This window comes from Anser cygnoides, chromosome 6 (genome assembly GCF_040182565.1).
Source record: "Anser cygnoides isolate HZ-2024a breed goose chromosome 6, Taihu_goose_T2T_genome, whole genome shotgun sequence".
In the NCBI taxonomy this organism is placed as follows: Eukaryota; Metazoa; Chordata; class Aves; order Anseriformes; family Anatidae; genus Anser; species Anser cygnoides.
In genome coordinates, this window is record NC_089878.1 from 24,535,863 (window position 1) to 24,550,459 (window position 14,597).

Consider the following 14,597-nt stretch of genomic DNA (forward strand, 5'->3'; position numbering starts at 1 on the left):
AAAGAAAATGCACATTGCTTCTAGAATATTCTGCTACAATTCAGAAATAACATTACTAGATAATGTAAAAGGTAAGCATTTAATCCTATAGATAAAATCTATATTGGATAAATATGACATGTATTCTTTCAATTACAGAGTAGACTAGAATTTCTTGAAAGTTTGAATAGTTTTATACAAAAAAAAATTAAAATAGATTATTCAGATATCCTCTCTCTGGTAATTTTTTTGGAAAATTATGTTAAAAATGTAAAAATAATAAATAAGATGTAAATAATCTAGCTCAGATCAGCAGTGGCCCTATAAATTGCAGTGCAGCACCCACAAAACTAGTTCACCTGTTACTTGCCAATTAGGAGAAAACTCATAAATAGACACCCTGCTTAATTCAGGTTAAACCCATAAACTGACACCCTTGTAGAAAAAAAAAATATCTTGAGTTAAATCCTTTGCAACCGTAAGAAACTAGGTACATGTAAATAAAAACATTTGGATACAAAAGAAAGCAGCCTTCCATGAATCTCTTCCTTTTCACTACTCCTCAGTAAGGAGGAGCACGTCTTGTCGACGTGCTCAAGCCCTGAACAAAACCAGCTCTGGGGTGGGCAGCCCACAGTGAGGAAAAGGGCAGAGGAGAGCAAGGCAGAGGCCGGAGCTCACGTGAAGCTCTGGAGGTCTACCAGAGAAGGAGAGCAGAGGCTACCAGGGGACTACTGGTGCACGTGTGTCAGCTTGGAGAGGTCCTGTTTCATCACTCAGGAGTGCAGCAGTGCACACGCCGTCCTAACCAACCCTCGGGGGGTGGGTTTTGTGTTATGGGTCAACCCACTGCCTGCAAGAGGGACCGTCTGGCTCGCTGCAGCCCTGCCTTCACACCACCGGCCAATATTTCCCCCACAACAGCACTATTCCTGTCCAAGTGACTTCGGGGCGCTGAGCTGAGCGAACCCAACCTCAGGGAAAGGGTTGGGTACACAGAGATGCACAGTCTCCCTGAGGCAACTGTAGACATCAAACTATAGTCAAAATTAAATATAATTACTGCTTAGCAGAGTGTGTATTTAGCACTGGCATTGCCCTTGTCCCTCTATCGATGGGAAATCTGACCATGGTGACAGAACTGCATTTTCATTACCGAAGGGAAAAAACAGCCCAAAACCCACAGCAGATAACACTGCTAAAGCAAAACAGACTTAGGTCCTCATCCTGCAGAGACATCTGTGCATGTATCTGCTAAACTTTACACTGTAACAGGACTATTTGTGTTGTTTCTCCAGTTATAATGTATTTGGAAAACGAGCGTATACTGCTAATGGATTACTGTGGATCTGGGCCTTTCAAGTTACATCCATCTAAATGGCGCACAGGGAAATAAACTCCTGAAGCAATCTTTCATCCATATGTTCTTCCAGTAAATTTTATACTGATTTTTCAAGTCCCACTTTCCATTTCTGTTGTTACACTTCATGCTGCTTAAGTTTAGGTCTACCTATAAAAATGAATCAGACTGCAATAAGAAAAAACAGGTTTTAAATAATATTCATTGATATCAATGATCAGAGAAAAATTGTAAGTGAACAATATATGGAAATACATCGACCGAAACACTGAAATGTTTAAAAATACAGCACTGAATGTTAATACCAGTTTTTTTTATCCTATTTAAGAGAAAAGAAAAAGAGCTACTCTAGATAAAACTGCAAAATGTGTGAAAAAGAGATACGGACATTACAAAATTTTTGACAGATATAAGAAGGACTGAAAATACCTGATTAATTTCCTTCCATTCAGCTTCTGAACATTTCTTTAGTACTAAAGGAATCCTCTTGGCATAAATATTGCCCCTAAAAAGGGGACAAATCCTTGAATAACGTGCACTAGCCAAACAGGTTTTGATCTGTCTATGAAGACAATTAAAGCATCAAAATCAACTTTGACAATAAACAGAAATAAAGCTTCAATTATTCTTATAATCTAAACAGAGATAATTAAAAATGCAAGTACAATAAGATAGCAGTTGTTCTTTTTTGTAATTCTTTTAATATAGGATAAACAAATGCATATATCAAAGTAATACCTGGCCCTGTTCATTCCATCAAACTGCCCCTGCTTTGAGCTGTATCTCAACTGCAGGAGGAAAAAAATCAGATGACACAAATCAGTATTGATCTACTGAACCAATGAAATAACATAATTTTCCACCAGTTGAGGATTTAATCTGCGGTACTCTGCCCACAACTCAGCAACAAACCCCAATCCTCAATTAATATCTGAAATAACTGCTCAATAAGGTGTCCAAGACTAAAACTGTCAAAAGGGTAGGCATAACTCCAAACTCAGAAGCACTGCAGGTTTCTCGGTGAAATTTGCAGCATTTCTCAACATAGGCTACTAAACCATTCAGTGACTTTGAAAAATGCTCCTACCCCTTGTCACTTACACATGGTGTTTTCAATGGCTTGATTCATGAGCTGTCAATAGAAAGCAAAACCTTTCACCTCTTACTCAGTACCTTGCATCTTATCCAAGTCAAATGCCCCCTTCTGCTAACACAACAGAAAAGTAAACTGAGCTACCGGAAGCTGAGCTTCTACCAAGCTTACGGTGCTTTAGAAGTACAGGGATAAGGTGGTAGCAACACCAGGAAGGAGGAGATGCTTTATGGTTTGCTGAAAGGGGACGTAGCACAGTGAGCAAGTATTTCTCAGATCTGACCTAATGAAATGTGGGCACCACTCCCAGAACAACGGGCAAGAAGGGCAGTGCTGCTGCAAGGCCCTGAGGTGGGATTCCCAGGAGATACGGCAGCATGTCTGGATGAGCCCTGGCTTTCCCCAGAGCCGAGCAGTGACCACCATATTTCCTCAGCATCTACAACAGGAGAGCCACAAAAGATGGAGATTTGATGGCCTGGTTGTAGTCTATCCCCAATAATCAACGTTTGCCCTTCAGCAAACATTTCCGCAAAGGTAAGTAAACTGTAAGCACGGTGTTAATCAATCACTGAAAGCATTCCTTAACTTACATTTGTGATTTCCATTTAATTCCTGGTGGGTGGGTGTCTCCATCTAAACTAGGACACCTTTCAGCAACCTAAATTTTTCTCTCAACTCAAAGTTTCAGTCCCAGACCGGTATTATCTGCTTTGGGATAAAACACACTCCATGGAAGAAGCCTACTTACAAAAGTGAATTCTGTAGCATGGCCTATAGAAATTAAGATGTGACTTCTAAAAAGAAGTTTAAATTAGGAGTAGCACTAGAAAATTAAAATTAATTTTAAAAAATACCCAAACAAGCCCCCAAAAATGTATTACAAATGATTGAAGTGGAAGCTTGTCTGATGCGCTTTGGTAACTCATCAACGCACTGTTTCTACTATATTAAAAAAAAAATCAAATTATTAAGTGTATTCTAAATTAGTCAGTCACTTCAAGGTACACGAATATCACAATTATTGAAAAAGGCCTTGATCCTGAAAACATTTATGTCTGTGAATTTTTAGACAAGTGAATAGTCTTTGTAGGACTGACCTTTTACTTTACGTTATTCACACATATGAACTCGCATGCACGATCAGAGACTAAGGCAGGAATACACATTTACAAGCTATCAACATTTTACCTAAAATGTCTCTTAAAACAGATTCAAAGTCATTACCAGCTGTTTCTTATTTAAAGCTTAAGAAATAAATGCCTGCTAATACAGTCTAATATTATAGTTTACACAGAAGGAATGTACCTGAAGTCTTCATCCATTCAGCCTTCAATTTTGGAAAAATAAATAAATAAATAAATTCACCTAAAAAAGGTCAACTTAGGACCAACAAGATCATTCGTACATGTATCAGCCCCTTAGTGTTAGAAACACAGCAACCCGGAGGAATTGCAGTGGTAACATGAATAAAACATCACAGATTTTATTGTGTAATATATTTTACCAGGCCAAAAGTTACACCTAATCAGGAACACCAGCTTTGGATCTTTATGAATTAATGATTATTCTACCTTTATAAGAAAGAAAATATTATCTATGATCAAAATTTCTAGATACGTAGATATATATGCTTTTCAAAGAGATATATGTTTCAGATATACATATCTGAACAAATAGAAGGCTCTCAAGTGATCGTGCTCTGAAATAAGAGGTGTTTTTGTTTGTGCATTCCCAAATTAATATGCATTCTGATAAATCCATGAAATGTTATCACTAAGCTGTGTGGCTCTCTAGACCTGCTACAAACATATTAGCTGAAAAGAACAGGGTACTGAATGCGAACAGTGTGCTGCCTTCCATCTACTTATCACTCCACTATTTCAATTTTTTTTTCCTTTGACTTTGTCCCCGTATCTTAGCTAGTCACACATTCCCCACTGGAGACCACATTCATGACAAGTTTTAATACTTAAAATGAAACCTTGTGTATATTTTGCACAGAAGCAGTACCTGGAAAGCATACTTCCATGCAAAATCCTTTTTTCTGCTTTTCCCAATACACACACATTCTATTTTTGTGTCTGAGTGATTTTAAAATTCTCCTATGTAATTTAAATAAGACTTCCAAAAACAGTAACCTTTCACAGGGATAAACCACAGCATTTCCAGTTGACAAAGTAATTTATGAGGGACATACAAAGCACCTGAAAACGCGGACTGCAAAGAAAACCATTTTAACTATAGCAACAGAACTCACTGCATAATGTTATAAGTAAAATTATGCAATTAGGTCTCTTATCAGACTTATTCAGATTTATGCCAGTTGGGGGGGGGGGGGGGGGGGAGGGAATCATTGTTCACCACAGCTCCCTCGAACACTACCTAGGGGAGGGGAGTGATGACCAGACAGCGAAAATTAAGAAGAACGTGTCCCACCTTACGCCTATTCTGCCAATCTGTCGCGGTTGTTCTTCTAGCTCCATAGGTTTACATGATTTTTTTTTTTCTGACAAGTAATACAAGACAGATTCTTGCCTTCTTAGGATCTTGCAATCTAGTTTAGACATAGCACGTCAAGTGGTGATGAAAGAAGGTTAGGGTGGGTTTGAAGAGATAAGGATTCCAACAGTAAACGATGCAGAGACATCAGTTTAGTAATGTACACATGTTTTGCATGATTCATTGGACCAAAATGGCCAAAGGAACTTAAAAAGCTGTCAAAGGCATCTTTACCTCTGACCTACCTAGTCATCCATCTGCTTCCTCATACTGTCAATCAAAACCCTCCCATCCTTATCACTATTCTATTACACACATTTTCCGCAACCATTTCTCCTCCAGCTCTTAAAAAATATCTTAGCAAACATTTCAATCAGTCATTAAAAACCTTGTTAAAATATGCAATGTGTCATCAAATATGCATAGAGTACTCGTGCAAAATCTGCAGAGCGTAACTCCCCGTATTACATTTGATATAGTATTAACGGGAAATATCGTGGAAAGTATTACCGATAGGAACTTTGAATTACTTTCTACGGATCGTCTTGCTCGGAGCTTGATTTTGTGTAATTTCAGTAACACAAAGAAAGGGCAGTTGAGTAGATTATTTTCCAGAATAATTAAATTAAAAGCCCGCTCAGCACGGCTAGAATAATAGCACAAATTATACTTCATGTAAAATTCATGCAATTAGTTGCTGGTCTCACAAATTCAAACGCGGGGTTTAGCTTTAACTAAACTGCAAGTATATTATCATTTACATACCCTGGGTCAAAAACCACAGCTTTGATTCTAGGTTTATGCAGGTATTTTAACGTGTTAATAAAAGCATGTATGGCAGATACGCTCCCGAATCTCTAATGATTATGATAATAATCATAGTAAGTAATAATAAACGGACCTACCGACAGGAAATAGCCTTTTTTACTTCTGCAGCCTTTACCTCTTCCACTCTCCCGCAGAAATAGTTAGGGATTTATAGCGTCCTGTCGAGATAGTTACGGAACAGCGTTAACCACTGGCTCGCAGGCAGGGCTTTTGCTCAGACCTTGCAGGCGGTCGGTGCTCGCCCCGGACCCCCGGGCTGGAACCCGCCGGGCAGAAGGCAGCGAGCCCCTGCCTCAGGGGCTGAGGGGACACGGCGGGGGGCTCCTGCGGGCCCGACGGCGGCGGGCTCACGGCGGAGGCGCCCCTCAGGGCTGCGTGACGGGACGGAGGGGGCAGCGGTCGACGGCGGGGAAAGAGGGACGAGTTTTTTTCGTGTTTTACACCTCGGACAGCCCCTCGCCACGACGCCGAGGGGGCACCGGGACCCGGGAGCAGTTGCGGGGTGGGTAAGTGGGGAGCGTTTCACCGCGGGCCCTCACCTCCCTCACGGCCCTGCCGCTTCCCGCCCTGCCCGACGAGGCCCCCGCCGCCATCACCTCAGCCGCAGCCCAGCGCGGGCGGCCGGGCCACTCGGGTCGATACCAGCACCAAAGGCCCAGGCGGCGGCTTCCCGAACTCGCCCTGTCACCCCTCACACCTGCACTAACGCCCCGGCCCCCACAGACGAGGGAGGAAGGCGCCTCACCCGGCTCCTCTCCCGGCCTCTCCCTGAGGGGGCAGCGGCGGTGGGTTAGGAGCCCCCGGCCGCCCCCCTCGCCTCTGCTCCGGAGCGCGGTCGGGGCTTTAAACCTGCAGGCAGGGAGACCCGCACCCCCCGAGCCGTCCCTCCTCCTCCTCCTCCTCCTCCTCCGGCCGGCAGCGCCGGGCCGGGAGGGGGCGAGCCCCGGCGCCCTCGCTGCCAAGCGGCGTCCCGAGACGAGGTGAGCGTTTTGCCAGGTTTATTTTACTTGTTATACACAGACGATACAAACGGGCAAAAACCGAAACATTTCTCAATGGAGCAGGTACTTGTATAAATTATTCAGTTCCACGGACATAACAGAACAAATATAAAAATCACAACATTCGATTTACAGAAGAGTCAAAAATATACACACGTTTATGACCCTGAATTTCTATTAGGAAACTTCCCCGTCGAGTGTAACCTAGACTGAATATTTAGCCCGATGCATATTTCAGTTTGCAGTTGTGTTTCATATAAAAATGCGTTAATCGTATAGATTTGCTACTCAAAATTCGAAGACTTACTATTCTGCTTCGCCGGGGGGGGAGACCTGGAGGGATATTATTTCTCCGTCACTGCCAGAATCAAAGGTTTACAGGAAAGAGCGCTCTTACTTTCGATGTGCATTTTATTCCCCAGGAAGTCAGATCTCGGTTAGCTACTTTATGAAAAAGTCAATTCCAAAACTAAATGCAGTAAAATATACAACTCACAATTCATCTTCACTGGACTACACTATGGTTACCAACAATTCAGTCGTCTATATCTTTTTTTTTCTTTTTTTTTTTTTTAGATTATTCATTACAAAGATTTACAGCAATATAAAGAAAGAGGGGGAAAACTGCAAAGAAATTTGAAAAGAGTTTGTCAGCATATTTGGCACCTGCAGGGACCAGTAATGGATTTGGCACTTGGGGGCGAGGGGGGGAGGAATACCACAAAAATCATAATATTGCTGATGTCGAGCTATTCCTTTTAAAGAAAAAAATACAGAGGCAGTTAATTTTGCTTTTGGAAGGCGTCATGCTACTTTAATCGACTTTCCTACGAGACGTATTTCTGGTCTTCTGAAGGGAAAGCTCAGCTATTCCGTAGCTGTGTTAGCCCAGGGCAGTGCGTAATTATTTCATGCGAGGAACTGCGGGGAAAGTGAGAAACCCATTACTCGCTGTACGGCTACGGGGCGCTCAGCATTTCCAGAGGCGTCTGGAAAGAGTGTTCACCTGGAGAGGGGCAGGGGGGGCACGGGGAGGGGAGGCGGGGGGAGAGTGAGGGGATTTAAACAAGATCTAAGTTTTGCGACTTAACAGTGAAAACAAAAGTAAAGAGAAAGAAAAAGATCCGAACAAATAGGAAACAAACCCAAAGGAAAGTAATAAATTAGAACCCTATGTACAGGCATTTCACAGGCTCTTTTTTCCCCACTATTACTACCATCCCCTAGTATCCATCCGTGGTAAAAGGAAGGAAGCGCTGTACGGCTGGAGAGAGTCTACACATCCTACTGACCAGCGGGGCTCGGAGGCGCGGGGGGGGCGCCCGCGCCGGGGCCGTCCGCGCCCCCGGGGCTCCGCCGGGCCTCGCGGGGCGGGCGGGGAGGGCGGCTCGGCCTCCTGCCTGCCTCCCTGCCCGCCTCCCCGCCGGGCCGGGCCGGGCCTGGCCGGGCCGGGGGAACGGATGGGGCAGCTAGGGGCGGGGGTCAGTGCGCTAACCGCGGAGGAGTTATTGTGCAAAAGGACGGCGGGGCCGGCGGCGGGCCGCGCCTAGCTGTGCGAGTAGAAGCCGTAGTAGCCGATGTCCTTGGCGCAGGTCTTTTCGCAGTCCCGCTGGGTGAGCACCTCGCTCTTGAGGGGCGAGGAGCTCTCGGACACCGGGGTGTCCGACGGGGAGATCCGCCGCCTTTTGGCCTGCTCGTAAATCCCAGAATCGGTGGAGTCGATGGACTTAATGGACGACGGCGTCTCGATCCAGCTGGAGTCGGACAAATCTTTGGGCTTGGAGTCCTCGGCGCCCGGCAAGGGGGACCGCTCGGGGGCCAGGCTCTCCGCCTCCTCCCCCAGGTAGGGGTTGCCGGCGGCCATGCGCGCCGCCGCCGCGCTGTTGGGCCAGCAGGAGAGCACCGAGCCCGACTTGCTGCAGTACTGCGGGGGGCTGCGCGCCCCCCAGCCCGACGGGTCGGCGTAGTAGCCCAGCGGCCGCCCCGCGCAGCCGGCCGCCTGCAGCGGCAGCGCCTTGACGCCGGCCGCCGCGTAGGAAAGCAGCGTGGCCGCGTTGCCGGCGAAGTCGGTGGCCGTGTCGTAGGCGGAGGCGGCGAAGTCGAGGCGGTTGTTGGCGGGGGCGACGAACCAGCGCTGCGGCGACGGGGCCCCCGGGTCCTCGGCTTGCTGTGGGGAGAGCAGCCCGTTGGTGTGGGGCACGCTGCGGTCGGCGCCGGGCCCCGGGCCGGCTCCTGCCCCGGGGTGGAAGCGGGACTTGGCGTAGTTACTCACGAACTGGTCCTGGAGGAAGGAGCCGGCCATGGCGTAGCGGGCCCCGGGCACGATCTGCGAGCGGGGCGAGTCGTTGGGGGACGGCGTCAGCCGGTCCATGTCGCAGCCCGTGTAGATCCTGCCGGAGAGAAGGGGACAGGGCTGGGTGGGCGCCGCCGTCGGGGGCACGGGCGGGAGCCGCCGCCCTCGGTGGGGCCGGGAGACAGGGCCCTAGCCGGGGAGGACACGGCAAGCTGCTCTTTGGGACCAAGGGGTGCTTGCTCTTAGCCCAGGGGGCTCCTGCTCTCAGCCCAGGGCTTGAAATCCCCGCTCCGTCACGCGCTGACCAGTCCCGCCGTGTGCGCCACAGGCAACCCAGGCGTGTGCAGCGAGCAGCGGGAACGGCGGGCTGCGGCGTTATAGCGCCTGTTTAACACTTATTATTGAGAGTCGCAGACGAACCATCAACATTTTACTGGGTTTAAATTAGGCTAATCTTTAAACACCTACTGTAGGAAATGCAGAACCAGACGCATCTAGTGTTCCCTGCGTGGCCTATATATAATTCTCCCATGCTGGGCTGCAATTTGCGATTATAAAAACTTTAATGGATGAATAACTACTATCTGTATTTAATTCAGGCTAAAACTGTGCTTTAATTAACCCTCCACGCCTCCTGGAATTTCTTATCCAAAATAAACTTGGCCCTTAAACAAATCCAACGTGCTAGACAACATCGAAGCTTCCCCCTCCCCCCGTCTCCTTTAAAGTGACGCCCTATAAAGTTTTTTCCCCCCTCTGAAAAAGGAAAAAGCACTTGAGGCTGGGGGCGAAGGCCACGAAGCCTCTCTGAAGGCCGCGGGTCTTGCAGAGCCCGCACAAGAAGCGACAGCGGCGGCACGGGGCTGCCCTCACGGCGCCCGGCCCCTCGCGGCTCGCAGCGGCTGTCCGACGGGGCGGTCCCCTCGGGGAGGGCTTCTGCTCGGCCCTGGGCCCCTCTGGAGCTACTTCAGGCCTCGGCGTCGCTTCCCCCTACGGGAGCGAAATGCCGCTGCCGGGGGGAGCTGGAGCGCTGCGAGAGGCCTGAGGCGCTGGGCGGGAGGCCGCTCCCGGCTGCAGGCTCCAGAGGGACGAGGAGGTTTCCTCCCTCCCGCAAGGGCTCGGCCCCGTCCTGCGGCCCCGGGGCTTGCAGAGGGGCCGAGCAGCTCCAGGGCCGCCCGCCCCCTCGGGGCTCTGAGCCGCCCTACGCCTGCCCTGCGCCCTGAGGGGCTGTGGAGGTGTGTGGGCCCGGGGTGCCCGCCGGCCGTGCCCTGGGCCGGGGCGAGCCGCAGCCGGCAGCGCTGCTGCAGCCGGGCCCGGCTGTCCCCGTTCGGCTCCCGGGGACCGGGGCGGCCGCCCCCCAGCAGCCAGGCCCTGGCAGCAGCCCCCGGGCGGCTCTGCGAGTGGGGGAGGCAGCGCGGGGACAAACCGCGATTAAAAACTTCGCAGCCTGTAGCTCCACCCAGATGCAAGAAAGGAGGAAAAAAAAAAAAAAAAACAACCACACACTCCAACCCCAGAGGAGAACAAAACGAGACAGGAGAAAAAAATCCCCTGGACACAGGGATTGCGGAGCCCGGGCTTATTCAAACCCGGCGGGCGCGCAGCGCGCCTTGCGCGGGGCCCTTGCGCGCAACTCAACGCGAACTTGGAAAGGGGCGCAAAGAAAGGGGGCCGGGTGCGGGGATCCCCCGGGGTATGCGGAGCCCAAAATGAGGCAGCCCCTGTGTGCTCGCAGCCCTGAGGCGAGCAGAGGCGCAGCGGGCGCCGGCGGGGCCCTCGCCCGGGGCGGCGTGGCGGGGAGGCTGCCCGCGCCCCCCAGCCTCTCCCCTTGACGGGTGCCCGCAGCCGGCAGAAGGGAAAGAAAAATGCGGTTTTACTTACGTGTCGTAATTATCTCGGAAGCCCTTGGCGAAAGGGTTGTGGTCTATTTTCAGCTGTGTGATCTAGGGAAACAGAGGAGCAGAGCGCACGGTGTGAAAAGCACGAAGAATGCACCCTGCTGCAGCCACCGCGCCTTTAAAAGCACCGAGCTTCGCTCTAGTCGATCAAATTGCCTTTGAAACGCGAAAAACGAAGCTGCGGCATGCCACTAGATACCAAAAATCGAATTTTACGATTCGCTTTATTCTAAAAATCACGCTAAAAATTCGTGTTTAACCCCATGTTTTCAGAAGTGTAATTACGCGTAGCGCAGGGCCGTGAATATATTTAAACCCAGAAATGAGGCGAAACGCCCCGCAGAGCGGTAGCTGAGAGTTGAGGCTCGCGTCGAGCCAAATAATTAACCCGGGGCCGCGGCCCGAACATATGTCACCGGGGAGAGGGGCCCCGCCACCCGGCCATGCCGAAACGCGGCCAAGGCGGTAACGAGGTTTTAATTCGAGGGAGCTGCTCCATCGCCCCGGTGCGATCGATGCCTCGCCAATTGATCTCCGCCGAGCGGGAGCTTCCCGGAGGGATCCCGGCCCGGCCCCGGGGCACGCCACGGAGGCAAAACGGGACGGGACTGGGGGAGGCCCCGGTCTCCCGGTGCCGAAGCCCCGGGGGAGCGGGAGCAGCGGCCGGGCCGTGCGGGGAGCGCGAAGGGGCCGGAGCGGGGAGCTCTTTACATCGGTGTTCTGGTAGGCGGTGACCGCTATGAACTGGGTCTCGGGGAAGGTGAAGGTCTGCACTCTGCCCGGCTGGTTGGTGTCCTCCGTCCCGTCTTCGTTCACCTCCACCACATGCAGGCGGGGCTGGTACTTGTGGAGGGACTGCAGAACCACCATCTGTCAGGCAGAGGAAGAGGAGGGAGGGGGCCGCGGGGTTAGAGCAGCAGGACGGGGCAGCGATGCCCGCGGCAAAGGACGCGAGGGCTCTCCCCTCCCCGCCGCCCCTTTACCCTCGCCTGGGGAAACGGTCTTTAAAAATAACGACTATATATATAATGCATATACACTTCCGACTGGAGAGTGCAGGATTCTGCCTGAAGCATCAACGCAAAAAAAAAAAAAAAAAAACACTAGCGGAGCGTTTGCGGTTCCCCCACTGACCTGCCCGTTGTTGTTTGATGCTCCTTTATTGTTTGTAAGTTTTAGCTTCCCAAAGGAGATTTCCTGGCGCATCCAGTGGGCTCCCGTGTTGGGGGAGTCGGGGTGCATGTACACCCGGTTTCCTAAGCGAAACAACAAAAAACACCACCACATCACGGTTCTCGCATGTAGCCTGGTTCTGCCTCTGCAGCAGCACACTGGGTCGAAGGACCCCATTAAAGTTAGCGCTATTCTTCTGCCGAAACCGCCTTCATTTAACAGAGCGGGATTAAAGCAGCGTTTTCCGATCACCTCTTACTTTCTCCGCCACCCTCCTTTTCTTTTTCTAAAAAGCATCGTTGGCCCTTTCTCGTTTAAGAAGTCGCTAGAGCCAGTCCACAAAGGCTTTAATTAATCATTCTCACCTACATATGTGTCGGGAAAAGTGTTAATTGGAGGAACTTGCCTTGTACATTGGTGTCCGCCTTGCCGCAAGGAACCCATTTGCCTCCCTGAAATCTCCAGTGGTTGGGATCCGCCAAAATTACATCCACAAAAATATTGTAGTGAGCCGTGGGATCGAGACCAGAAATATTAAAACTTAGGAAAGGGAACATGCGCCTATAAAAAGGAAAGGAGAAAAAAAAAAAAAGAAAAAAAAGAGAGGAAAGAAGGAAAGCAAGCCAGCGGCAGCGATACGCACACGCAGAGGAGCCAGCCCGCTGTGCATTATCCTCCCGGCTCCCGGTAGCGACCGGGAACCAAAAATCCAAAGCAACTCCCTCCCGAAACGTCGAGCTTTCCGCGGGGAAGGGGCGCGGGGAGCCGGGGGGGGGCTGCCCCGGCGGGGACCGGCCCCGGCGACCACCGGCCCCGGCGGCGGGCGGCTCCCCCGGGGCGGCGGCGGCGGCAGCGGGCGGCTCCCCCGGCCGAGCAGCCCCGGCGCCCGGAGAGGGTCCGCGCGGCGGCTTACCTCCCCTGCTTCGTGATGATCATCTCCGTCTGGTGCCGGTGGAATTTCAGCCAGAGCGGCCTGTTGCACAGGTAGACCTGAGCCTTGCCGGGGACGAGCCCCGGCTGGGTGGAGGAGAACTGGTAGAAAGGCGCCCCTTGGTAGGAATGGCCGTACTGCTGGGGGTAAGGGTAGCCCGCCGTGGGGTAGCCTTGCGGCGAAGAGTTGGACAGGAGGCTGTTATAAGCTCCGTTGGTGATCACAGGATGGTGAGCCATGTAGCGGCTGGGGCTGGCGATGGAGAAGGCTGGGTGAGCAGGTCCATGCTGGCCGGGGTAAGGGAACATGGTACTAGGAGCAGAGGCAGCAGACTGGGGCTGGCTGGACTGAGAGAGCAGATAGCGATCTGCAGCAGATCCATCGAAACTGTGACGAAGCTCAGAGACCCCGTCCAAGACGGGAGAGAGTTTATTTCTCTGGACGTCCCCTGGTGTGTCCTTGGAGTCAGGAAAATTGTCTGTATCTGACTGATTCGTCATCCCCCTGGTAATTTTTTTCAAAGGTGAACTTCTCTCCAGGTTGTCAGTGGTCGAGATAATGGGATGATCATGCAAGGCAAGCTCAGATCCGCCTGCATGTGGGTAACTGCTGCTCACATTGAGAAATTTCTTGGAGAGCATGATAGAGGGAGAAAGACAATGCTCCAGCTGCATAGCTCTAGCACCACAGTAATAACCCTTCAGTCCCTGGATCTGAAAGGGCTCCTCAGTATCAGAAGCTAGACATCCTGGGACCCTCACTAGACAGAAAGCACTTCATCCACCAAATGCTTCCCAAACGTTTGATTTACTTTTTTTTTTTTTTTTTTTTTCCTTCCCTGGGAGAAGAGATTGGCCAATTGACACTATGCAGCAATCAGGAAAGACTCACTTTTGATCTTGCTGCTTGCGGAGAGGATGAAACGGCTTCTGCCATTGGTTAACCGCTGACAGTAATTTAATTAGATAGACATTAATTAGGATAATCACCTGGCTCCTGGTCGCGACGATCATGGCAAATTGAAGGAGATGATTTTATTGTGAGATAGAAGGAAGGCGAAGGGGGAAGGGAAGAGTGTGTTTGCTGTAAGAGCTCATTATTATGTGACCTTTCCAGCATTTTTTTTATAATTTTTCTTTTTCTTTTTTTTTTCTTATTTTTTAATTTTTATTTTTTGACTACGGCTGCAAAATAAACCAAAAGCCCTGCGTTTCTCCAAATACTTGCGCGCCTGTCCCCCGCCTCTGGGTGCCGGGGGAGGGCCGGGCTGGGGGGGTCCGGGGGCCGCTGCCCTCAGCTCACCCGGGCGGCGCCGCGCTCGCCCCGCTGCCGGGGGCGACCGGGGACCGGGAGTCCCTCACCGGGAGCCCGGAGCCCCTCACCGGGAGCCCCCCGTCAGTGCGAGCGCCCCCCGCCCCTCCCGAGCCCCCAGCGCGGCGGCCGCGGGTCTCCCCTTTGAAGTTCCGCAGTAACCATCAGCGGCGCTGCCCTGGCGTGGTGTCTGCGGGTCTCTAGTGAATAGATACTTTAGCAGGGCGC

General features: G+C 50.8%; 1 protein-coding gene across 2 annotated transcripts; it reads right to left on the reverse strand.

Annotated features, from left to right (window-relative positions):
• Window positions 1–8,025: 8,025 nt before the first annotated feature.
• On the reverse strand, window positions 8,026–14,206 carry TBR1 (T-box brain transcription factor 1). Of its 2 annotated transcripts, XM_066999484.1 has the most exons (7): window positions 13,041–14,202; window positions 12,534–12,688; window positions 12,089–12,210; window positions 11,666–11,824; window positions 10,938–10,999; window positions 9,036–9,153; window positions 8,028–8,930 (listed from the first exon to the last, which is right to left on the reverse strand). In XM_066999484.1, exons 1-7 carry the CDS (start codon window positions 13,730–13,732, stop codon window positions 8,310–8,312), a joined length of 1,929 nt encoding a protein of 642 aa, XP_066855585.1. In that variant the 5' UTR covers window positions 13,733–14,202; the 3' UTR covers window positions 8,028–8,309. The 2 variants fall into 2 exon arrangements, with proteins under 2 accessions (XP_047928254.1, XP_066855585.1); XM_048072297.2 differs by having other exon boundaries at window positions 8,026–9,153; window positions 13,041–14,206.
• Window positions 14,207–14,597: the final 391 nt, after the last annotated feature.

Coding starts and splice junctions, on each gene's coding strand:
- TBR1 (XM_048072297.2), bottom strand. CDS start 13,732: ATGCAGCTGGAGCATTGTCTTTCTCCCTCTATCATGCTCTCCAAGAAA. Junction 11,825..12,088: donor CATCAAACAACAACGGGCAG/GTCAGTGGGGGA, acceptor TCTGCCTGACAG/ATGGTGGTTCTGCAGTCCCT. Junction 11,000..11,665: donor CCGCCTACCAGAACACCGAT/GTAAAGAGCTCC, acceptor CTGTTTCCCTAG/ATCACACAGCTGAAAATAGA.